Source organism: Lycium barbarum, chromosome 4, assembly GCF_019175385.1.
Source record: "Lycium barbarum isolate Lr01 chromosome 4, ASM1917538v2, whole genome shotgun sequence".
NCBI lineage: Eukaryota > Viridiplantae > Streptophyta > Magnoliopsida > Solanales > Solanaceae > Lycium > Lycium barbarum.
In genome coordinates, this window is record NC_083340.1 from 127,975,829 (window position 1) to 128,003,154 (window position 27,326).

Sequence of the window (27,326 nt, forward strand, 5' to 3'; positions counted from 1 at the left end):
TAGACAGTCAGGTACTCTGGGGCCTCGTCCCAGCACCAGTTCAGTATTTTAGACCCATGTCAGAGGTTTCATAGACTAGTCAGTATGTCATGTTAAGTATTCAGTTATGTTTAGCCATGTGGCTACACAACTACATTTTCAGACTATTTTTCGCACTTATGTTTTAAACAAGTATTTTCAATATTATTATGATATCTCATGCTTATTTAAATTTCATGATTTAATTTGTATTCCGCATCCGTACATGCCTATGTTGATTCAACAATTTATGTGGTTCACTCGGTCACATGCAGTCAGCCATCGAGTGTCGTGTTATGCCCAGATCATGATTCGGGGCGTGACAGCTAGCACCCTCTCAAGCATGCTCTCCATCTTAGAACCTCCTTGCTAATTCGATTGACCTTTTGGTGGAACATAGGTTTGGAACTCCTATTTTCTAAATTATTGTGGTTGTTATAGTTCTCTTGGTTCGAACCACCATAATCGTTTTGCCCATACTGGTTACCTTGCCTCTGCTGAGTACTCCACTGATTTTGATTCTGGTAACCCCCTTGGTAATTCTGCCTTTGATAACCCCCTTGAGAGTTATTCATATAATTGGCATCTTTGTATTGCATAAGAGATCCTTTATATGGCCCCTATAAAGCTTGGTACATCTCTTTCGACAAGTTCTGCATTCACTTTCTTAGTTTCCTTTTCATCTAACCTCTTTGTCAGCAAAGTAATGTTGGTCGCAAGCTGGGCCAGGGTTTGTTGTCTATCTTTGTTTTCTTTCACAATAGTGTTGATTAACGGAGCCCCATATGCTACACCATCAACACCACCTGAATGCCATTCTTGATTATGAGTAGTCAATTTATCAAGCAATTGAGTGACTCGGGCATATGTCTTGTCCATGAAACACCCACCGGCTGCATTATTTGCCGCTAACTATGTCATCGGGTCTAACCCATCAATATATGCTCTGGAAAACCATGATTCAGAGACGGTATCAAATATTTGTTGAACCTCTCCCAAGCCTTATATAATTGTTCCCCCGTAAATTGCTTGAAATCATAAATTTTATCATGGATTTCAGCTTTCTTGCTTGGAGGAAACCACTTCCTGAGAAAGACACTCACCAGCTCAACCCACGTATAAATAGTATTGTGGGGAAACTTCTCAAACCAATCTTTTGCTTAGCTGGCTAAAGAGTACTTGTAAACTTCTAACCGAATTAGATCAGGAGTAACGACATTTTGGGTATGTGTCTGCCACACACAAACTAAATTCTTCAAGTGTCGATGAGGGTCATCGTCAGTAGAGTTTTGAAAATACCCCTCAAGCTTGAGCAATTGGTAGATAGTTGCATCAATCTTGCAACTTTGTGGTATTGACCCTGGATGGAACAATAGCAGATGTATATTCCACCTCTTGCATATAATCCGCAAATACATTATCCTCTTCCTCAACTTCCGGTGCTGGGGGTATTACTTGAACACCTCTACCACTATTTTCTCTACGTCCTCTTCCTCGTCCAGCTATAATCACTGGTTCATAGAAAATAGCAAACAAGGTGTGATGGGATAGAAAAAAACTTGAAGTAAAGCACACACTATTTAGTAATTTCAAACTGTATTCCTTGGCAACTGCGCCAAAATTAGTAACCCAACTGGGTTAGAGTCGAATCCCACAGGGAATAGGGTGTGAAAAGGTTACTAATGTAGTGGAGTACTTACTTGTGGTTTAATTTCGTATTTCGGCAAGTTTGTAAAAGAGTGTTGTGTTTACTAGCCATTTTGATTTGATTGTAATTAATTGGAATAAAGAAACCAAGGTTGTGTCCATTTTAGATGAAGTGTAATGCTACGGGTGTTAATATGATATACTTCTAATGGATTGTTGTACGAATGCACTTAACCTCTAATTGAGTTCCTAATATTTTCCAATTGTTAGAAAGTATTTCTCTTTATGATTTTTGTTATACCTCGTAGTTTTGTACGATGAGATTCGTTAGGTGTTAGTTGTCCTAATTGCGGACAATGGAGTTATCTTCTAAGATATATGCGATTATATGTGCCTATTTTATGGTTATGAGGGTTTAAGTTCATATAATAAGTTATGGAAGGATTTGAGAACAAGCAAATTAAGTTTGTCGGAACTTTGGGAAAACATGGCAGAATTTTGGACAGGAATTTTGGTCCAACTTGAGAGAGGTATATCTCCTAGAATATGAAGAATTTTGGTGTGTGTTTTCTTTACAAATTGAAGTTCATTAAGTCTAGTTTCCAACGCAACAAACCACTCGTCAATGTGACATCGGAGTAGAAAGTTATGGGTGTTTTAAGACAGACTGTTCGAGCAGAGAAATTTGACGGTTCAGTTTAACGGACCGCAAAACTTTCTGCGGCCCATCAAATGGAAATTTTCCCACCGCAAAACAGTTCCAGTGAGGCCATTTTGGTGGGTCCATTTGACGGAGCGTCAAATATTCTGCGGTCTGTCAAAGTGGCCGCAAAAAGTAAGTCAGTGGCCAATCTTTTTTTGTTATAAATTCATTCCAAGGTTCATTTTTCACCATTTACACCTCAAAAATTCGTCAAAATACTCTCCAAAGCCCTCTCCTCAAGTTCATATGCTAATCAAAGCCAAACCCAAGAGGATTAAGAGATTCAAGTGCTAAAAATCTCACTAGGTTAGTAAGTCTCTCTTTGGAATTGGAGTTGGAGTTTTATCCTAGTGAAGTAAATTGATCCAAAGCTTGCTCTTGTATGATTAAGGTAAGTTTTCACATTATTGCATGTTTTTGAGGTTGTTTGGTTGTTATACAATTTGGTTGAAGGACGAAAGTGAAAAGAGAGTTCAATTATGAATTTGATAATATTTTGAGCAATAAATTTACTTGAGTTATAATTGTCAGAATGTGTTGAGTATAATCTTGTTGTGAGGGGTAATAATGATGATAAGGAAGTGTTGTATACAAGTGTATAAGGAGTTGTGTTGAAGTTATTGTTATGGGTTGATTATGAAAAGGAGTTTTGGGATTAAATGGAGCATAAATTGAATTTAATTTCTTGAGTATGGGATTGTTGATGTTGCTATTGTCGTTTGGGAGTTGTTTTTGAATTTGGTAGAAGTAGATGAAATAGGAGAAATGCAGCCCAATTTTCGTTAGCTCACAAATTACTCTAGTTTGTCCTTATGAGAGTTTTCAAGGCTTAACTCTAGTATGAATTATCTTGAATGTAGACTTGCGAGCATGGGAGGAAAAACGTTAAGTAGTTAAGAAGACGAAAAAGGTATGTTAAGGCTATCCCTTTATTTCTAAAGGCATGATTCCCTTATTGTGAACCCATATATGATATCCGTAATGTCCTATTTCTAAGAAATGCTAGAAGCTCATGATTCTCAAGGTTCTTATGATATTGTTGATAAAAGTTCTCCATGATGATGATGATTTTATTTCTAGAGTTACCAAAGCTTATAGTTCTTGATGTTCTCATGATATTATTGAGCTTGTTCCATGATTATTGATTTTATCATTGTTGTTGATCTCACCTTATGATAATTGTTCTTTCAAGGTGAGATATGATGATGATGATGATAGATTCATAATGATATCGGAGGTTTACCGACCTTACGTCACTCCGATAGAGTTGTAATGCTTCCTTTGGATACTCGTGTATGTCATTAATATATATATATCTGTGTGTGTGTGTGTGTGTAGATATTTTCTGACACCGAGCCTATATGGTCGGGTATGATAACTATTATGCACACCACTGCAGTTGGATACGGACAACACCGAGTCTTATTATGGCCAGGAACGGGTGACACCGAGCCTATATGGCCGGGTACGGTATCATTATAAATGTGTATGTATGAAAATATTTCTTTAGAGAAAGGTTAAGTATGCATAACAGCCGCCTTAAGAGGTATTTGGAGGTATAGATTGATCTCCGTATCTTATGTTATCTTCATCTTTTCATTATGTTGCTATTCATGCCTTACATACTCAGTACATTATTTGTACTGACGTCCTTTTGTTTGTGGACGCTGCGTTCATGCCCACAGGTAGATAGGAAGATGGACTAGACCCCTAGGCTGCTTCATCAGCAAGTGTACAGGAGCGCTCCATTTGTTCTGGAGCTACAGTTGAGCTGGTACTATTCTTCTGTGTATATATGGGCACGACGGGGTCCTGTCCTGTCTTTGTGATGTTACGCACTCCTCGTAGAGGCTCGTAGATAGATGTATATAGCTAGATATCCTATAACCTCCTTGGTTCATATTTTCTTGTATATCATTATTGACAGCCTTGTCGGCTTGTGTATATATGGGCATAGTTGATGATGATCATATAGATGAGCTATTGTTTTGTGGATTGATGCCCGTATAGATTATGACAATTATGAGTTAGCCATGTGGTCCACCTAGATGTGATTAAAAAAAAGTATGCTAAGAGGTGCTCGGTAGGTTAGCTCCGAGTACCCGTCATGGCCTTCCGGTTGGGTCATGACAATTTTTCCAAATATTAAATAGTTGATATGAAGAACGGTTAATATGTGCCAAGTAAATTCCTCTTATTCCTAAGTGAATTTATTAAACGTGGGTCAACGCCCCGAGTTCTTGTTACTTATCCCTACCAAGCCCTAACTCACTTTCCCAAGTAAAATAAGGTTTTGTGGCTTAAGTTAATGTTTGTAACCATCATCTAACATTGAAGAATAAAGAAGAAGTAAACCCCAACAACCCATTATGCATATATCAATCACATAACACTCATCATTGAGTTCACAACCTTAGTATAAAATTTAGCTAGTCATAGTAATTAATGCAAAACAAGTTATTAAAGACGTCAGTAATGCTTACAATTGAATAACGAAGATGAAAAGTAGTATTCTTGTTCTCAAAAGCTTCAAAACTATGCAGTAATCAATGCTATGAAGTTAAGGAATAAAGTCGGGCAGTCAAATCTAAAATCAAAACCCTAAAAGTGTATTTAAAGCCTCCAAAAGTTGTGTACAAAAACTGGACAAAAATACCTCGTCGGCACGTCTGCATCGCATATGCCACCGCATTTGGTGATATGCGACACATTTCACTTTTTTCCGGACGCATATCACAGTTAGAATGCGGCTCCTGGGGAGCATATATGCATCCTCTTCGTATGCGTCGCATTCTCTTCCGCAATTTAGTTGCAACATTTCATGAAGTTTCTGTTTTCCATTTGCGTTTGCCACTGCATTCGTACTTGCCTATCCGCAACGCATTTCAGTCTTTTTTTCACTTCACTTTGACTTTTTTGCTTGTTCTTGGCTTTTTGGTCCTACTTCCCTGAAACACAAAAAAAATACATAAAAATGACACAAATTACTTAAAAACAAGTAAAACTTGTCATCAAAAGGCATTAAATGTGCCATAATTCTACGGTACATCACTACCTTCTAGGAAAAAAAAGCAAAAACGTTAGGTTTGATGAAGACTGTGAGTGTCTATATTTGAGCTTGGAATGGTGTTTGAGAGTGTAAAAGTGTTTAGGAAGGTTGTATCAGAATATGCTATAAAGTATAGGAGGCAATTGAATGCTAGACCTAATGAGAGCCATAGGGCAAAGGTTAAGCGTATAAATAAGAAGTGTAAGTGGCTGTTGTATGCTAAACTTGATAGAGACTCATGTGATTTTATGGTGAGGAACTACCATCCTATTCGCAAGTATTCCCTTAAACAAGAACAAGATGTGTAGTTATAAGCTAATAGCTAGAAAGTTTAAGGACAGAATTATTTCACAACCTTACATAAGGATCTGGGAAATTCAAGATTTGGTAAGAGACAAGTTGGGTCTTTATGTTGGTAAGATTGTGTGTTACAGGGCTAATCAGAGGGTTATGATGGAAACTATGGGTGGTTGGAAGTTGGAATTTTTCAGATTATGTGACTATGCAGACATGATCAAGCAAGCCAATCCAAGGACTAGTTGATGGGTTAAAATTGACAAGGAAACTGCATCTGGGAAAAAGCTATTTATGTATTTCTATGTGTGCTTCCAAGTCTTCAAGCAAGGATGGTTGGATGGGTGAAGAAAAATAATTGGATTTGATGGTTTTTTTCTCAAAGGGGCTTGTAAAGGTGAGCTATTAGTAGTTGTTGGGAAAAATGGGAACAACCAAATGTATCCTATTGCATGGGCACTGCTGGATATAGAGAAAAAACATAGATGGAATTCATTTATAAGGTACTTGATTGTTGATCTGAATTTGGGAACTGGTGAAGGTTTGACTGTAATGTCACAGATGCAGAAGGTACTAATTCTCATCTTTTTATTTGAATTTTCATTTTGCTACTTACTAATTTAGTATGTTGAGATGCTTCTTGATACTGTACACTTGTTTGTATTGGTACTTATTCCTGTCTTGTTGGAGTTGCTACCAAATTCTAAGAGAAGGATGTGTGCTAAACATATATGGAGTAACTAGCCAAAAGAGCGGAGAGGAGAAGAAAGAAGGAAGCAGTTTTGGAGATGAACAAAGGCCAGCTTTGAAGTCAAGTTTCAAGAGGAAATGGATGCAATGACTAGACTGGGTAAGAAGGAAATAACAGAGGATTTTATGCATTATTGTGCTAAAACCTATTGTAGGGATTTTTCAAGTCTCATGCCAAATGTGATGTAGTAGAAAATAACACATGTGAGACTTTCAATTCTTGAATCTTAGCTACTAGACATAAATCCATTATCATCATGTTAGAGGAAATCAGGCATAAAATGCTGAACAGACATGTAGACATGATCAAATTTGCTGACACCTGGATAACAGACATTGCACCGATGGCAAGAAGAATACTATAAGATAACAAGGCGCATTCTAATAGGTGTAAAGTTCAGTGGAATGGGGTAAATGTTTTTGAAATTAGAGATGGGGGTTATACATTTGTTGTTCATTTGGACAAGAAATATTGTGACTGTAGGCTATGGATGTTGAGGGTTATTCCTTGCCCTCATAATGTTTGTGCATATTATTACTTGGATCAAGATCCTGATGAACATGTAGAGAATTGGTATAGTAGAGAAACATTTCTAAAGGCTTACATTCATTTCATCCAGCCTATCCCTAATATGACAATGTGCCTAAGACTACAAACCCATCAATAGATCCTCCAAAGCCAAGAAAAATGTCAGGCAGACCAAAGAAGAAAGACTACAAACCCATTAATAGAGCCTCCAAAGCCAAGAAAAATGTCAGGCAGACCAAAGTAGAATAGAAGGAAGGATAAGGATGAGCCAAAAAAGTATGGTAAGATGTCAAAAAAAAAGGTGTCAATATAACCTGTTTAAGATGCAAGAAAGTTGGTCATAACAAGACTAGGTGTCAAAGAACAGTAAGTACAAGTTCATTTGTACATTTCTTGACTTTGTGGTAAGTCTAATCCTTTTAACTTAGTCATTTTCATTTGTAAATTCCTTGTATAGCATTCTCAGCCCACACCCTCAACTGGAAGGCAAAGGAATCAAACTCATCCAACTCAACCAAGTCAACCAAGCTCTGTTTGTGGTGACGCAGGATCTGTGCCAAGAGATACCCAAAGTGGCACTCAAACAACAGTAAGTATAGATTCAAATATTTATTTAATTGTACTGTTTATACATATTGGTTTAAATGAAATTTTTCTTGTCATTTGTGTTATACAACCTAGAATGAGGGGTCTTTCACAGCCTACTGCCAGTCAAACTTATGCAACTGCACAATCAAGCTCACTTTGTGGTGACGCAACAACTGTGCTAACAACTCAACAAAGGAGGGTGCCAGTGTAAGAGAGGAAGCTTCTTCTAGTTAATTGCCACCTTTATCAAGCCACAAAAGGCTCTACAGTTCTACTAGTTTTGATGCTACTAATGCAAGAAACAAGAGGCTTACAACTGGTTTCGGTGTATTGTCATGACCTAATTTGACTAGTCATGAAGACACCAACTCCCCTGAGTCAGTAAGCCATCCGATAGTTCATTTTAAAAAGAAAAAAGAATAACAATAAAGACGAAAGAGCATACAAGTCACTTTTTTTAAGTCTTGAAGCCTTTATAAATCATAAGTGTGGAATTACGGTCCATCAAACCCCCAAATCTGGTGTCACAGTACTGGAACTCAATAAGATAGAATAATACAAGTCTAAAATGTAACCGAAATGTCTAGAAATGAATAGACAATAAAACAAGATATAAGAGAATCAGGTGCCACGACTCCCATAGTGTCTCACCCTGAACTCTCGATGATAATCTCCTCAGCGTCCAGAAAATTCTCTAACAGCACTGGTACCCGGCAGAGAATCTACACACAAAAAGGTAGAGCAAGTGTAGCATGAGTACAAAAACAACGGGTACTCGGCAACATCATCGACTGACCCTAGATAAAACAGAGACGAGGGTTGGTCTTTGAATACAACTACTACTACACTTAGCAGTGATTAGTCCGAGATACATAATAACACAAAAGATCAAGTATTTGACCCATAAAGACATTAAACAATCCAAAACAGTCTAATCAACAAGAATTATCGATAATAGTTAAAGTATGAATGCAATGCAAGGCCTTTCTTTCCATTACCTAGTACATACATACGAACATTAACGAATCGTGACCCATAGGGGATTCGCGAGGTCCATATAACATCCAAAATATTAGATCTCCCAGATCACATCGGGTCCTTAGCCATATTTGGCCCTAAATCTCTTTGTCACATTTGGCCCCAAATCTCATAACTTAGCCCTATAGGCTCCATACACCTGTCTCATAGCCAATCGGCTCAAAATCATCATCACTCCATCCAAAACCAGTTTTTTCCATAGACACAATTGTATCATCAATAATAATAGGCATGGGATACAAAATAAACATGAATATGACATGCAACATCATAAGAAGCAGGATTATGCAACGAAGGTTATAGTTAGATTAGCATAAGTCATAAAGGTCCCACCTTAGCTTCTTATTCACTTTTAACGAGCATTTAGGAGTGATGCACCACACACATATCAAAGAAGACTGGCATATAATCAGAAGACAGAGAGCACGGGCTTCAGACCGACTATATAATTTAAGTACACAATTACCTATATCATGGCACCAGTACCCGATACAAGTGCTCGTCACCTCACGAGTATCGGGACCCCTTACTAACCCTATTATCCCTCTTAATTAGGTTCATTTAGACCAACCACGATGCTCTATATAAGGTACAAAGTCTCAACTTATCTGGAAATAGGAGTTCGAATCACAAAGCCCGCTTGCCTTTTTGTGCGGCCTCTGAATGGTCCTAATCTGGTCAAATATGGACTATACATTAGAACATGAGTCTATCGGTACCCATATTGACATAGTATAAATACAGACCCAAAACGATACCCAAAATAGGATTCCGAGTCAAAAAGGACAAAATAGGAAATCGTCCCAAAATAGTCTACCCATGATCTATAGAACCTAGATACCAAAAATCAATCAAATCCATCCACTAAATCATGCTTAATTGAAGAATCTCCAAATTTAAGCCTAGGGTTTCAAATCCCCAATTTACCTCTCTTAAATCAAGAATCTTAGCTTAAAAAGCTTTACTAAACTATGGGTTAATCATAAATAGATGGTTAGAATCTTACCCACAAGATGACCCTTGCACAATCTCTCCAAGTCTCCCAAATATCGAGCTTCTAAGTGAAAATATGAGCATGGAAGGTCTAGGTTCAAAGTTAGAACTAAATATTTGATTCCTACCCATTGATCTTGCAGATGCGGGCAAGGGCTCGCATGTGTGGCCTTGCACATGCGCCCTTTTCCTCACATCTGCGAAATCTCATTAAATCTCTCAGGTCCACAAATGCGGACCAAATGCCGCAGAAAGGACCACGCATCTGCGGGGCAAGTACCGCAGATGCGACGCATCAAACACCAGCAAAATCTAATGTTTCACTCATTCGTCCCGAGACTCATCCGGAACCTCCTAAATATAAACCAATTATGCAAACCACTCTAAAAACACGCTACAAACTCATCCGCCCTTAGAATTTCGAAAAAAGATCATCTTGACCCGGTAAACCCCAAACCCCAAAAACTAACTTTCCAACCAAAAGACCAAAATGCTCCCGAGCTCCTTAAGAACTGAAACTTTACCAAGTTATAATCGACATTTCAAACCTAATGGAATTGATTAAATGCCCAAAAAGTCTCATTTACCCTTGTTGTTGACTTTAGTCAACCCAACACTTGAGAATTCTCAAAAACTCCATTTTCTCACTCCAAATACATCCGAATGCCTCAGGAGTCATGCCTCATCCCCACAAGTCAAATACACTCTAGAGAAGTTAGAGGGAGGGTCCACAGGGATAAAATAGGCAAAATAGTAAAACAGTCAAAACGATCTAACGGGTAGTTACATGTATACTCTAATCCTACTACTCGAACCCAAGTGTTTAAGATAAGTTAAAATAATTTGATCTGTCTATAGTTTTGATGAATAAAAATTAGCACTTTGTTTTAAATCTAATATTTTCATCTGTTATAGCCTGGTACATTAAGTGAGAGGGTTCTACATAGTGGAACAAAGTTGAAGGGTGCTTCACCAACCAATATAAATATTAGATATAAACTTTGTGGCCTGAAATGGCAAGGTCAAGATGTAGTCAGCACCTCACAGCTGCAACAAATGGGAGCCGACAAGAGAAACTAAAAGGATGCATCAGTAGCAACTAGATAGATCTTCATCAAATGGAACCTCCAAGAAGTAGTTCATCTAGGACTTTTGTTATAGTTTTTCTCTATGTAAACTGCAACATTTATTTAGGGTCTTTGAACACTTTACTCTCAGTTTGATCTAGTGTGTTTTGACTATGTAAACTGTAGCAGTGCTTTGAAAATCTGCTGCTGTCTTTTTGTTTATGTAAATTGCAGCAACACATTAGTAATAGGAAGCAGTGCCATTATCATATGCAATAGTACTTTTGAGCTCAGTTTAGCGAAATTACACACACACACATATATCTTGTGTCCTGTCTATTTTGACTCTTTTTAGTTGTGGTTTTGTTGAAACCAAGTGACTCAAGTGATATGCAACCATACTTTTGAGCTCAATTAGAGCAGTTTTTAGTTTTGGTTTTGTTGAATGTTGAAACCAAAAGACTCAAGTGAATGAGAAAACCAACTAAAATAAATGACAGATCAAGTGTACACAGACAAGGCCAATCTCAATTTCAATAGCAATAACATGTCTTACAATGAGGTGATTTGGTACAAAACAAGGCCAGCTAAACAAAACACTCCTACAACACTAATTAAAAACATAATTCTTACTACACAACAACAAAGATAATTTTGCAGCTAATAAACAGAGAACAACAATCACAAGCCTATTGAATTTGGCTTTTGCACAATCCCTTTCTTGTTTAATTTGCTTCAATTTGTGTTTCAATGCATCTATCTTGTCTACATTTTCCTTCAATTTGTGTTCCAATTTATCCCTCTCTTCTTCACCCTCTTTAATTTTCTCCTCTAGTAGCTCAGCCTCTGGAGAAGGATCAATCCATCTAAAAGAAACCACATCCACCTTTCTCCTACAAAACCACGAAACAATGAGGAACATCAAGAAATTACCTGGAAAAAAAAATCAGCTTTTCAATTTTTGAAAGCAATTACTCACTTTTGGAGTTTTGCAACCAAAAAATCTCTAACCTGGGTTCGATGGAGTTCTCGAAGTTCTCATATGAAAATAACCACCGCAATTACAAATATCATATTCATCGACAATCACTGAATTTTGTGACATCATTTACACTGAAGAAGATGAATATAGAAAAGAAAGAAGAAATGATGAAAAAGAACGAAATAAGAGAGATAGATATATATATAGAGAGAGAGAGAGAGACGAGAGAAATGGTGAAGAGAGAAATGTTGAAGATGGTGAAATGGGCTAATTTGAGGATTTCGGGTTTTTAATTTGGGGGAAATTATTCACCTTTGGGGGGTAATATTAATGTTTGGGAGAGATTACCGTTGGAGCCTGCCACATAAGTTGCAAAAATACTCTTTCACGCGCCCAAGTTACAAGAAATGCAGTCTATGTGTCATGTAAGCAAAAAGTGTTTAATTCGTACAAACCCATAGTGGTTTAGGTGTTCAATTGGAAAAAGTCTGAGTTGAGGTGTCTAGATGGAATCTGCAAACAAGTTTAGGTGGCCGCGGATGACTTAAGCTTATTGATATTTCTAAGTCAATTTATTGAACACACGAGACCTCCCATTCGATAGTAATTTAACCCAACAATCATGAAAAATATCTACAAAAAACTTGAATGGATGGCCACTAGATGAGTCTGTTGAATGGTGTTGTAAAAGATTGGATATGGTACTACTGAAAAAGAGTCACATACTTGTAGCCTTCTATTTACAATAGCTTACGACATACATGTTATGACACCATTCAGGCATTCACTGCACAACAACATAGAGACTATATTTGTAGAGTGAATGCAAAACTGCTCACATTGAACTAAAAACGCGTTCATGTGTGCAAATTCCACATTATGCCTCTTTAATGACCCAAACTTGGTCATTCCAAATTTACAGACTTCTTCTTTCATACTTTTGCAACAAGCAATTTATAGGTGTCGCAGATCCCACAACAGTAACATGGGCATAGAGAAAATCAAGGAAAATCAAATTGGAAATCCATGACACAAAAGGTTGCACCTCCCCAAGTAGTCAAATTTTCCACCATTTATGTGCATGCCCTCATAATAGATCACCTTTGGCGTTCTTCGGGACTCCCGGTGTAAGGATCTCCTTAGAGTTGTATAGGCTCTAATACCATATAAACAATTGAAGAAGTGATAGAAACCTGTAAGTATGATTGAAGACATCAACTGGTTTAAATAGACGTTACATCAACTATCAACTAAGAAGACTCCTTGAAGTAGGAGACTTCTGTTAATAAAGATTCTAACAAATTACTCTAACCGAATAAGACCTCGTAGAGTCTATCTAGATAATAATATATGTATAAGAGAAAAACATATATAAAATACCAAATCAGAGGACTTCTAATGATAAGGAACTACTCCAAAGTAGCGTTCTAATAATGTTAAATAATCAATTATCTAAACTATTAGCTGATCGATATAGTAATTGTCCTAGTAATGATAACTTCCAACTAATTGTGTTATAGATTTAGCATTTTATTTACATGAATCCTCCACTGCCTCATGTAATTTATATTTTTACTAGCTTAAAATATAAACAGACTCATTCTTTTCAATATCTTATACTTATTGAAATTATTGGAAAAGAAAAATATGCTTAGCAGAGCATCGATAGTTATTATAACAAAAACTATGAAAACAAAGATAATAATAGTTACAATAACTAAAAGATCGACACTGTGCTTAAGTTGAATACCTGAAGTCCTGAAATCAAATCTTACTCGAACTTGTCTAAAAGTGATTATTTCTTCTTCTGTAATTCCTTTGACTTCGCAGTTTTTTTCTCCTTCACATAATAATTTTATGTTCCAGTTCCTCAATGATTCTAGCAAGCCATTTCAGATTTTCAGTAGAGACCATAAAATACACTATGGATAATCCAATACATAGTCACTTCCATATCCCATCAGAGCAGCTTTCCAAAAATCATTGAGAAATTCAAAATTGCTTTCTTGATCGTCTAGCATAGATACATAATAATTTATCTCTGATACCCGATCATTACTGCAAGCTTCCGAAACTAGGAATCCACGTAATCCATCATTACCTTCATATGAATTGTTCTGAAATGTAGCAAATTGACGTCCTTTAGGGATGCATCCTTCAAGATGATTGTGTGAGAGATTTAAAACTACAAGATATGTAAGATCAAAAGCAAGTTGTTCTAATATCTCTCTCAAAAACTAGTTGAATGAAAGGTCCAATGATTCGACTATACATAAACTTCCAAGTGATGTTGGTATATGACCCTGCAACCCATTATGAGACAAATTCAGCACCCGAAGCGCAACGAGATCTCCCAGAACACTAGGGATGTGTCCTTCAAATTTGTTATTTGAAAGATTGATAGTGATGTACAGAAACAAGATTGCAACAACTTCAAGCTCTAATCCATTTGTTACAACAGCTACCGAGTCTTGGTAATATTCATCTCCTTCATCACTTGGTGCGTTCATTGTTTGATCAATTGTCTTCATGGCTTTCAAATGTCGAAATAGACTTGTTGGTAAGTTTCTCGTGTAGGCATTGTAAGAGAGATCTAACATCCGAAGTTGAGTAAATATGTTTTCAATCGTTAGAGTTCTAATGGACCCGTGCAACTTATTGGATCTCAAGCTCAGAGCTTGCAACTTTGGCAGAGTTTCCAACCATGTGGGGAATGTGTCGTTGAGGTAATTATCTCCTAAATCAACAACTTGCAATTCTTTGCAATGGCCAGAGATTGAGAAATTTTTCCTTTAGTTTATTGCCATGCAGGTTAAAGCTACTAATTAAGCAAACTTTCAATACTGAAGGTTGTTGGAAGAGCTGCAGAAAGATTGTTGTGGCGCATATCCAAAATCTCGAGGGCATTGATATTATCCAAACATTGAGGAATTGAACCATTCAAGATGTTTCTTGCACTACAACAAATGTGATATTTAGCTACGAAATTATTAACCATGATACAAAATTCGTCACCAATTATTCATTTTTTGTGACGAAAATTATATTTCGTGTTTAAATACATGGTCAGAAACTTTTAATGACGAAACTTGAAATTTCATAGCAAAAATTTTGTCCACTAAAGTTTCCCACCAAAAAATAAGTTGGCGCCATTTATTGAGTAATATTAGCCACGAATTTTAAATTATCAGTGACAAACTATTTCGTCACTAATAATGTATCCAATTTGTGACAAATCTTTTTTTGTCTTAAATTTAGTTAAATTCTGGAGACGAAAAAAATTTGTCACAAAAAATATGTTGTTACAATAGCGACAAATTAGGGTCTGTAGATAAATGTTGTAAGCTTTAGCCACAAAAATTTGTATTTAATTGTGACCTTTTTTTTCGTCACTAATAATATAAACAATTAGTGACGATGATTTTATTGTCTCTGATCAACCTGCGCTTTAGTGACAAAATAGATTTGTCACAAAACATGTAATATTTTAAATAACGACTTAAAATTTGTAGTTGAATAATTCAACTATTTGCTATGAAAAAAATCATAGCTAAATACGAAATGTTCTTTGGCTACGATTTATAATGATTACAAGTGTCAACTGACAATAAAAAAAAATCAAGCTTTTCATAAGAAATCGATTGAGTCCATCGGTTAGTTGGCGAAGGAGAAAAATTAAGAAAAATTGACAAATTCATTGGTAGTTAATTTGTAAAAATGACAGAATCCATTGATTTTCTTAAATTATGCAAATATAAAATGCATCATCCGGGAATACAATCGAGGTTTGTACCGCGTCAAGGTACTATTCAACCACTTGTGGTGCTTGTTTTTGGTTTTTCTTATTTATACTTTTCAATTGCATTTTTTGCACGAAAATAATTGGTGATTTTTTTTTTATTTTTTTAACAAATTGCTAACCACACCGGTCAGTTATTTTTAATGAGTTGAGCGGAGCTTTGTCCAAGTTGATCGGTTTATGGAATAGTAATTTTTATTAATTTTTAATAGAAAATCGATTAATTTCATTTGTTTATTGAAACAATGAATTTTTTGGTTTAATTTACTGGTAGACTCGGTAAAAAATAGTGTCCCGAAATTTGGCGCTAAAAAGCTAACATTTCCTTTTCATTTTTTTTTTTTGAATTTTTCGCACGTGTCTGTCAATTTTGTGGTATGTAAACTCTATCGATGAAATCGGTCAGTTTGCTTCAGGCAAAAACTACCTACTGATTCCACTTAAAGCAATTATACGAAGGTAACGTCAACGTGCAAGATTATGCTTTGAAAAGATGCAAAATATATTGTGGATCTTTGATTACTCATTTACCACTAATGAAGAAAATTGAAATATAGGGAAATAACCCATATATACGGCCCACATATCTAATTTGCAGCCAATGTAACTCTTTGTATCTGTTTTGTATAGCTATATATACATATTACATATACTTTGTATATAGTGTATATGCTATGTATAAACAAGCGAAACCAACTCAAATTGTAGTGTATAGACAATGTATATGATCTGTATAGCTATATATAAGTTGCTCAATTTCTTTTGTAACTTTACTTATACATCCTTATACACTGTATATAGTGTATATGCTATGTATAAACAAGCGAAACCAACTCAAATTGTAGTGTATAGACAATGTATATGCTTTGTATAGCTATATATAATTTGCTCAACTTCTTTTGTAACTTTACATATACATCATTGTACACTATTTTACATTACATATACATTCTTATACGCTATACATAATGTATAAAAAATATATATTCTTTGTATAACAATGTATAAGTATTGTATAACTATGTATAAACAATTTATTCCCTTGGGGACTTATAATTCCTCTCAAACACCACCATATCTCCATTGTCAGCTTTAGAATCTCTTGAAATATTTTAACTCTGAGATTTGTATTAATATTTTGACTATATTATTTAAAACTGATAATCTTTGCTTGGGAGGACCTAGGTCGGAGATTTGAAGCTGAAAAGAAGATGTTTTGGGTAAAAATCTGAAGAACTCCACTGTGGTTTTGTTAAAGCTTCTTGTGAAACTTCAAACCTATAAATTTGCTGCTTAGAATCTATTGGGTGAATAATTAATATGAGAAATAAAGACAAGGGCTTCTATCGGAGCTTATAATTGCAAATGGTGCAGAGAGAGCTAGAGAGGTGGAGGGGAGAGAAGAGAGGTGGATAGAGAAGAGAAGAAAATTAGAGGTTTGATAAGGTATTGTAATGGTTAAATTTATACATGCCCGGAGCTACACAGACACGATGTCTTCAACATAATGCAAAAATAAGCATCGTGCTAAGCATAAATGACCCATGCAAAACCGCCACCAACCTATGGGTCTACCTATGCCCCAATTTATATCTAACATAATCCAGGTTTCTAGCCCAAGGCTATGCGTCATAATCCAGGTTTCTAGCCCAAGGCTATGCGTCACATAGGCCATGCACTGCATCCATAGCCTCATACGAGCCATGCTCAGCCTTCAGTTCGTGTTAATGCCCTTTCATTGAGTCTAAAGGGACAAAACACATGTTTATTAATTGTTATCTGTTCGATACGAAGGTCGTTGAGTTCTTGTCAAGAGGCAGGTAAATTTCATAAATAGTCACATAACTTTGTTCTTTTTTTTTTTCTATTAGAAAAGTCATATAGCTATATTTTCTTACGGAAAAATTACAAAACTTTCACCCTACTAACACAAAAGTCACATTTGTTGATAAATCCAACCTTCTGAAGAGTTTACTCTATATTTTAACCCTTTTTTGTCTTTGATTTAATAAATACAGGTCCTATTAAAAGAGGATCTCGACCCAAATTCTTAACGTGGTGATGAGTGATAATTCACAAATCTTTTACTATCTTCAAATGTATCAAAATGTTGGGTTTTCCGACAATTATGACTTTTGTGTACTAGGGTGGAAGTTTTGTAATTTTTCTATTAGAAAACATAATTTAATTTTGGTGAAAAATAATTCATAATTATGTGATCATTTATGAAATTTACATGTCAAGAGACTATGAGATTTTGGATTGTGATAGCTATATTTTAGACTTCTTTACATACTTGATTTGTAGCATTTTTTTTTTTTTACAAACAACCATAATTTTGTTGGTAAATTTCAATAAATGAAATAAGTTGATTTAATTTTTGGTATATAATTGATTTTTGGAGTATAAAGTTGTTGTCATGTGATCGAAATGCAGGGTAATGCTGCATATAATAGATCCTCGTGGTCGGTCCTTCCCCGGACCTCACACATAGCGGGAGCTTAGTGCACCGAGCTGCCTTTTTTTTTTAATTGATTTTTTTAAAAACGAAGTTATCTTTTATGTTAGCAAAACATTTTAACAGTTGAATATTATATGGGCTGTTTAAGAAATTTTTAAATGTAACAATTTGACAATGATATATTTTTATTGTTGTCAAAGCACTTAATTTTCTCTAAAACTTATTATTTTGAAGAAAAAAAGCACTTATTATGTACTTGGTTTATGGCGTAAATTTTTTGTTTCTTTTCAACTTTCCGCCAAAAAGCAAAAGGCGGCAAAACGAATTCTTCCCCTCTTTTATTTTTCACTTTGGTTCTAGGTTTTCCCTCTCTACACAGTTAGAACTGAATTTGGTAGGTCTCTTCCTTAATTGTATTCCCACTTCCCTTCCTTCAAATTCTAGATTTGTTTTTGAGGTTGATTTTTCTCCTTCCTTATTACTGTGTTTACTTTGAAATCACAATTTTGGAAATTCGACAAATCACCACAGGTTCTTTTCAACCTTGTTTTTCTTAGGGTTTCTTACTTTCTTTTTATTTGTGCTTTATCAGATTTTAATCATCCTGAGGCCATCAGAGATATCTACAAAGTAGATATACCTATTTTCTACTCCAAGGTTTGTGTTGGACTTTTTATTCTTGCTCCGAATCTATCTTTCCCTTTAGTAAATCAGTAATTTTGCACTAATCATCTTGCTAATGAGAAAATGAGGAACAGGGTAAACGTAATTCAAGTGTTTATGCTACTTTTAAGAATTATTCCCTTATTAATTCTTATGTGTAATTGGTTAGTGTCTCCAATTAGTACAAGATTCAAGACTTGAGCTTCAATTTCTCGTGGAAAAGGACATGTCGTTGAGTTCTCCCAGTTTCCAGAATTCCCTATCACAGGGTAGTAGGTAAGTTCAAGAAGTCTATTTTTTCTATAGCTCTTCCTCAATTTCTCTTTGATATTTTAGAATTAAGTATGTGGTTTAGAATTAGACCTCTTTATACAAAAAGTGACAACTCCTAAATTAATAAATATAACATGATAAGATAGTTCTAGTTACGCTATAGAAAAATTGAATTTCCTTTTCTAGTTGTTGTCATTATTATGTTTTGGTGCCAATTTGGTTATGAGAATTTTCCTTTAATTCAGGTCATCACACATTTTTTATGGATGTTGTAAAAATAGCATCTGTAATGGAGAAAGTGAAAATGAATATTAGCGTCGAAGTTCTTATTTGTTGTTTTAATTGAGAAGTTCTGAATCTTGCAACCATTGTGGGAATATATATCTCATTAAATAGACTTGCAGATTACTACTATTTGCAGGACAAAAAGCATGTATGCTGTATTAATATGTAGAATTCTTAGTACTATATTACTTGTGACATGCTCAAATTACTTGGTTACATGTAGCTTCATATCATTGTAATATTTGATCTGTAATGTTGTGAAGAATATGTTCAAGGCTTATATTCGCAAAATTAATTTTCACCATGATATGTCACTTCCGAGTCATTCAAAGGGCATCCTGCATCCTTATAGATGAGTATTAGAGAGGAGTTCCTCTACTTGTCAGCTTTATGCTATGGCCTTAGAAGATATGGATTCCTTAACTTTTGAGCTCCTAGGTTTACTCCAAGGTAAATGAACTTGAACATTTTCCTTTTTCTAATATCAGGTACATAGTCTCTGATATACATTTGTAGATATCCTTTCTCAGGTACCGGAGGAGGTGGACCTTAGTATGGATCAGTTTATTGACTTGTGCATTCTATGTGGATGTGATCACTGTGATGGCATCCGAGGTATCATGCTTGTCAATTAGATCTTTGTTTGAAAATATGTTAACTGCATTATATAGGTTGTAGTAATCAAATAGCTCATACAACTTTTTGACTCTACAACATATTTACTTTTGATTCCTAATGTATGTTTGCTTTTATTGTTGTAATAAGAGCTGTACATGTGCATATAGCATCATAATTTAGATTGTGTATAGATAGAAATCTTAGGCTACAGCTTGGTCTTCATTTGTTACTTCTAAGAAGTTTAACCAAATCCCAAAAGTATAAAGATGTGAGGAACAATTACACACAGTTGACCGAATAGCTGATATCTTAGTATTTTTTTGTGTGTGGTGCGAGAGGTAGGAACCTCTTTATCTTATACAAAGAGACATGGTTGTACAATAGATCTTAGACATGACTTTTCAGCGGGCTCATACTTCTGATAAAAAAGGGAAGCCAATCCAAATGAAAATCTAAATTGGTTTGTTTTGTCTCTTTATTTTCTCTACTAATAGAAGGGGAGATAAAGTGAAAAATGCAGGGGAGGAATTGGGTTAAATAGAGGTTAAGGAAACGTTACAGGCTAAGTTGATGATGGAAATGATGCCAAATAAAGTAGCATCTGAATGCTAGTACTTCTTACAAACAAGTGCCCAAATGATAATTACATGCATAAACTTTGAAGAATGACAGATATAAACAAACATATGAATGCTTAAAGTTTACAAGCATTTTTAGCCAGTGATTTTTTTTAATGGTAATTAGAATACATAAGAGAGTTATGTACAAAGCTTAAAGCAAATCCCATGCACGTTGCAACCCTATTGCTTGGAACCACCCGACTCTACTCTATTCGAAGCTACTGGTCTAAGGATAAAAATTTATACATTTGAGTCTACTAGCTATTTTGGTCTTTCCTGTTATCTATGCAAAGTATATCCTTCACCACCTATGTCTGAGTATCCCATCCATAATCTTCTTTCTTGGCTTGAAGTATCCTAAAATAATTTTTTGCCAAGTATATTATCCATAGCATTTGCCTGTTTTCCTCATTTCTTTGTCAGCCCATTCAATCTCATTTTATCAGTCCATCATTGGTCTTGATAGCCCATACAAATGAAATTTGATATACTTAAAAAATTTAACAATTTATGTGCTCTTTTAATTGTTCTGCAGGGGAATGGAGAGAGGGTTAGGCCAACAACTGATGCCAATTCTAGAGTCTGTCTTGAGTGTTGGATTGGTGGAGGCATGGATGCATGTGGTATATGGTGCATGTTAAATTGGACATAACATAGCTTAATGCTTGGGTGCTTCGTCGCTTTACAAGGCAAGGTAGTTTGTCAAGGAACTCTCATATTTTTAACAATCCTTTTTTACTTTTTTATATTCTGGTATTGCTTTGTTCTATCTTGATTTAAATGACTTAGTCACTTTTGATTAAGTAAAAATAAAATGTATGATATATTTCATTAACCAATATGTTGGGCCCGTGCCGAGCACGGGCAACACTCATTTGGTATAATTAGAAGAAAAACATAATATATGGAAAGATCTCGTCCTTCACCACCTTAACTAGGCACTGTTGAGAGTTTTTATAGTAGTTGTTATCACATGCTCTACCATCAGTGGATCATCTCTTAATTGCCAAGTACTTTTAGATGATTTCTCGGTTTGTATCTCTATTTCTTGGAATATATTGTTTCTTTTCTTCCAATTTCTATTATTAATTGTCTAATGCATGAAGTATGGTATAAATATTCAAATGATATATTTGGAAGGGGGGAGGAGGGAAGAGGGATCCATATCATACTCTCATAGAGAATTAATGATAGCATTCATATCAAATTAGATTTTGTGACTGCAAACTTAACCTATAATTAAGGAATAGGCCAGTTCTAGTTGGTTTATTGTAGCAACTATATATAGTTAATGTTTAGTGGATATGGACATAACTTTGGGGCTGGAGGTGGCTAGTTCTTATTAATGTTTAAGTCTTCTTTTCCACTAAAGTTGTAATCTACTTCATTAGTTGGTCACTGGATTACTTGATGGAATATATGCTGCCAAATAGAGTAATTTGTAATGTTATGTTAGGAGTTCGTAAATCATCATTTATGTTAAATTTGTAATGATACAGTTTTTAGTTGTAATTTAAAAATTAAAACATACTCCATTTTTTGCATTTTAGATAGTGTTCTACATTGACTTTCTTTTTAAAATAGATGCAGATTCAATTGGAATCAAGAAAGTTCGTGGAAAGCTAGAAGAAAGGTCTTGCAAAATGAAGTAGTCTATTGGGAAAAAATTGATATCAGAGATCTAGTTGGTAAAGGAAAGTCTATTAAGGCAATTCACAAATTAGCTATCAATGGAGTTGGGAATAACAACTCAAATATTCTTTTGCTTCAAACAAGCAATGAGCTCACAAGATAGGAGAGAGACTCAACTACATTGTATTTTTCAAACTAATCACATTTTTGTCACAAGACATTATTTTGTCATAAATTGTGACAATATAGTATTTGTCCTAGAATTGCCTTCTAATCATTAATATAATTCATTCTTTAAGTACAAATTAAATTTGTATGTTATCACAATTATTATTGTTACTAATCACGACAATTACTGTGACATTTTTGTTGTGTCACTAAAAATAATTTTAGTGACGACATGATAGGTTTTAACTACAAAATTATAAGCCAATTTTGTAAAAGAGAAGTTGTCACTAATTTATACATTTGGGGACGAAATATCTTTTCGTATATAATAGATTGTTTTTGGTGACGAAATTAATCTTGTTCAACTACGAAATACATATAACTTTAGGGACAATTAATGTCATCACTAATTACACAAAGAATTAGTGACAAGATAGTTTTGTCAGTATTAATAACCTTTTTAGTGACGAAGACGTACTATCAACTACAAATTTTTATACCTTTTTTTGACGAATGAGTTTGTCATAAATACTATGCATTTGGGCACAAAATGGAATTTCGTAGTTAATGCAACTTTATTTAGAGACGAAACACTAAGTTGTCTCTGTATACATTTAGCGACCCGCATTTAGGGACGAATGGTTGACGAAATTTTTTTCGTCACGGAAGGTTTTTGGTGACAAAATATGAATCTTTGGTGACGAAATAACTTGTCCCTGGTAATCAAATTTGTTGTAGTGTTGCCAAATCTAGAATCTTTAGGGATGTCAACTTGCAAATAGACAAAGGGACCTCTCTAATGAGATTATTATGTGATATCAAGAAGACTGTTGTGGAGATTGGTGGTATAGCTAGTGAACCTTGAAGAAAATAAAATCATAAATCAATAAAATCTACAAATTGAAGAGGAATTGAGTCAATATTTGTCAAAACGTTGAGGGGTAAATTAAGACATCCCATTGAAATCATCCTGTTAGACCATGCCCAATCAGGAATTCCCCCCTGAATCTTATTATTTGAAAGATCTAACTCCCCAACATACAATGCGGGTCTCAAAAATTTCAATTCATGTACTTCACATGAAGCCAAGGATAAGGACCCTAGAGACTCGGAACAAGTAAATTTGTCTCCGTTTTCATTAGTCAATGAGATACTATTATATGAAAGACCAAGATAACTAAGATGCTTGAGGTTTGAAAATAAGCCGACATCCACACTATCACTAAAATTATTTGATGAAATATCAAGGTACGTTAGATTCACTTGGTTCGGAATTGATTTGGGAACATGCACTACAACATTGTGTATCTATAGCTATGAAGTACATAGTAGCTAATTATAAAAAAAATTGTGGCTAAACACTTTAGCCACGATTTTTTGTTCCGTAGCATTCGTAGCAAAATGTAGCGTAGCTAAAAGTTAGCTACAAACTTTACATGATCCGTGGCTAAGGACTATTACTTATTGCTACCGAATTTTTTTGTGTTGTAGCTGTAATGGTAAATAGCTTCTGTCACAAAAAATTTACTTATAGCAAGTGATTTTATTCTTTTGCCACGACAAACAAAAGTTGTAGCAATCTTCATAATGTAGTCACAAGGTATTGTATTGTAGCAAAATATTTAATTTATTTGCCACGTAAACTCAAAATCTGTGGCTATTTTTATAGTCTAATCTCGTGGCAATATAGCTATGATTTGAAGTATTGCCACAAACATTTTTATATTGTAGCTCAGAATTTATATCTTTAGCCATGAAATATATAAAATTATAGCTAAAATGTTTCTTCATTTGCTACGGAAAGTGAAATAATTTTATAGGGCAATTATATATATTTAGCTACATGTTCAACAATTCCATTATTACAAATTAAGTTTTCCACAAGCATTGTTGGTGACAAGAATTTTATAAACAAATTCTTTTTTTTTTACTCCAAAACACGTTTCAAGTTACAAATAATTGTACTTGATCTAAACAAAAAAGGTACTGATAGTTGTATTTTTCAATTTCAATATAGTAATAATACACAATTTTTGTTTGACACAATCTTGTTTGAGTCCAAAGCTGTATAGTCTTCCCCTTTCTCTCTTTCCATGGTCTTCAACCGCACCTTAGCTTGATCAACATCTGTCTTAGTTTGTCACTCATATGCTCTCATTCCACAAATCTGCCTGTTAATAATGATAAATTATTTTAGCACTAAGAAACATAAACAATTAATTATATGTGTGTACATAGAATTCAAGAGCAAAACAAGTCTTAGATAAATCTATTACTAATAATCAATTTAACAAAGAAAAAATGCAAAGCAACAAAAAAAGTAAACAAACCTATAGACTTTTTAAACTTCTTAAAAAGATCTTCTCCCCATAACATCGCTTTGTTGTTGCAATCGACAAATTATAGCTCCTGCCAGCATTATTACAACTTTAAAATCTTTAAAATTCCACTCACTACTAATAAAAAAATAAGGCACGATATTAATAAAATTGCTAGAATAAGTCCGAACACAAAAACTCAAGTCAAATAGGTGTAAGTTGAGATTCAAAAATCTTAAAATATAAAAATATGAGCATACTTTGAATATAAAAGCGATGGATTCTCTCTTGCTCCATTTTTTATCTTTTTCATTGTTCACTTTTCGAGACTTAAACCCATAAATTCTCACGAGCTAGCGGCTGTTGGCCTTGCAGATGATTGTCCTGTAAAAGAATAAAGACTAGTGAATTGGACTTGAAGTCCTCAAGTTGACCAGAAAAGCCGTTACCAGTGATGGAAGGGAGAATATATGTGATGGCATAGACCCTGAGAGCTTCCAATTTACAAGAGATAAATAATGAAGTGAAGTTAGATAGCCAAGAGATTCAGACAAATTACCAGAAAATTTCACTAGAGAAATCCAACTTCATGACTGATGCATTGCTGTTCCATTTGATATTTGGAAATAATTAATGAGTTGATCATTGGCATGTAAGGTAAGAATTCTCAAGTTTTGAAAGTGAAAAATACTCTCAGGTAATATCCCATGCAATCTTGTGTTATCAAGCCTCAGAGTTGTTATATGAGAAGATAAATTCAGAGGAATGGTGGAAGAGATGTTCACATTTCTAAGATCAAGCTCTCTTAATTGAGTCAAATTCTGGAGGAACAATATAAAATCATGAGCTGCGAGTCTTAGATCAACATCAGTGAGACGAAGAAATAGTAATTTGGAAAGATGAGAGATTTCAGAAGAAACTTGACCTGAAAAATATGAGTGAGAAAGATCAAGATGTGTCAAGCTCGAAAACCTGTCAAATTTAGGTGAGATGCGAGAATTGTGCAAATAATTTCAAGAAAGGTTAAGCCTGGAGATGAGAGAGATGGAAGAGGGTGCTATTGGAATCAATCGTCCCAACAAGATGGCTGCAACTGAGGTCAAGCTCAATCACATGGTTTGTGAACTCATCACATATTACTCCATCCCATACACAACAATCTCTGCTCATTTTTCATGAACTCGTCTTTGGATAAGATTCTGGACAAATATTATATGAGGGATCAACAGTAAGCATATTCTTAAACTTTAGAAGGGCATTGCTTTGATCTTTGCGGCATAGAGATGAACAAAAAGCAATTTGACAGAGACAAAGAAAGAGCGTTAATAAGAATTGTGGTCCAGAGATTAAAGAATTCAGAAGTTGTAATTGAAATCAAGAAAAATCTATGCTTTGTATTGTGCTGAAGTAATGCTCCTACGCTATATATGCAATCTAAAAGACAGATTTGGGTCTATCTATCTACAAAAATAAATTGTTTTGTTTTTTATTTCCTCGTCCTGACACGTTTGTTTTGTTCTCGACTAGATTGTCCAATATCTTGCCTAAAGCCAAAAATCTCAATCAGGATGGCGTTGTGAAGAGGCTATCTTATTTCATATATATACTATCTGTCTTATTGGCCCAATAATTATATTGGTCTAGTCAAGAATAAGATGCCAAATAAGTAGGATCAATGTTACTTTCAAATTATACATGACTTATAAGGAGGTGTTTTATATTATATTAAGATGTTGAATCTGAATACAATATGAATATTAAGATGTTGTATTTAGATCTTAATGCTGAATAATTAAGACGGGTTGTTTCTTAACATCTGAGTAATTAATAAATATAAATTTTAAATAATTTAAATATTATATCCACAAAAATAGTAGGATTTAAAGTGGTGAATTATATAGGATGGAGGTGATTGTACGGTAGGAGTGGTGGCACTGATTGTTGGCCGGTGGTTGTACGATAGTAGTGGTTGACAGTAGTGGATAGTGATGGTCGTCGGTGGTGATGATTATACCCGTTTGAGAGAGAGAATAGACCCATATTTTAATACTAAATTAGTATATACATATAAAACAAATAAGGAATTGTTTTGGTTGTTTGAAACCATCATCATATTTTGAGTTGATTATTTTGGTGTACAAGGATCAAAAGTTACTTGAAAATGGAATTCTCATGTTAAGAACAATATACCAAATGATTAATATTAGTAGCTTTTAATACCTACTTTCAAAACTAATTTTGTTTTTTTTTTTTTTTTTCAGGTGCACAAGAGGGGAACTTGAAAATGTCGACTACTGCACTTTAACATCTCTGTATGAAATACCTACCAAGAGATGCGTAAAAGCTACTAGTATCTAACTTCATTAATAATATAAAGGAAATATAATTTCATTTTAGATTCACCCTCTGATGTTTCACATGAAACCTCGCTTTGTATAGACGTCATCCATAGTTACCTTCTAGGTGATACAAAACGTATAAATTCTTTTACCCTCTACGTATATGAAAGTTAAATTCATACAGGGAGCAGTTATAAAGGTGAGTCGTCATAGGATTCTTGACTTTTTTGTCTTGAGTAACTGACTCAATTTTGGTTCAGCTGTTGCTGATAGTTCCTATCATAAGATTTTGATATTTCTAAATCAATTTATTCAACACGAGACCTCTCCTCTGCTAGTAATTTGAAACATCAATCGTGAAAAATATCTACAAAAACCCAGAAATGGTTTGCCACTAGATGAGACCGTTAAATGGTGTTGTAAAAGATTGCATTTGATAATACTGAAAAGAGTCGCATGTAAAACTATTTACAAAAGCTGTGCAGGAGTAGT

At 34.7% G+C, this 27,326-nt stretch overlaps 1 protein-coding gene and 1 long non-coding RNA gene across 2 annotated transcripts; one reads left to right on the forward strand and one right to left on the reverse strand.

Moving 5' to 3' along the window:
* Window positions 1–18,168: 18,168 nt before the first annotated feature.
* Window positions 18,169–22,336, forward strand: LOC132636418 (uncharacterized). The gene is made up of 6 exons (XM_060353276.1): window positions 18,169–18,316; window positions 18,511–18,575; window positions 18,751–18,857; window positions 19,670–19,754; window positions 20,913–21,071; window positions 21,962–22,336. Exons 1-5 carry the CDS (start codon window positions 18,169–18,171, stop codon window positions 21,027–21,029), a joined length of 522 nt encoding a protein of 173 aa, XP_060209259.1. The 3' UTR covers window positions 21,030–21,071; window positions 21,962–22,336.
* A 1,709-nt stretch (window positions 22,337–24,045) lies between these two features.
* LOC132638576 (uncharacterized) lies at window positions 24,046–25,985 on the reverse strand. Its single transcript, XR_009581807.1, has 4 exons — window positions 25,055–25,985; window positions 24,756–24,879; window positions 24,508–24,586; window positions 24,046–24,348 (listed from the first exon to the last, which is right to left on the reverse strand). It is a non-coding gene; the product is annotated as an uncharacterized LOC132638576 (long non-coding RNA).
* Window positions 25,986–27,326: the final 1,341 nt, after the last annotated feature.

Bases quoted from the DNA above. Each gene is read 5' to 3' on its own strand.
- LOC132636418 (XM_060353276.1), top strand. From the start codon at position 18,169: ATGTACTTGGTTTATGGCGTAAATTTTTTGTTTCTTTTCAACTTTCCG. The intron at 18,576-18,750 runs GTTTGTGTTGGA...GTAATTGGTTAG, and splicing joins TACCTATTTTCTACTCCAAG to TGTCTCCAATTAGTACAAGA. The intron at 18,858-19,669 runs GTAAGTTCAAGA...ATCCTTTCTCAG, and splicing joins TCCCTATCACAGGGTAGTAG to GTACCGGAGGAGGTGGACCT.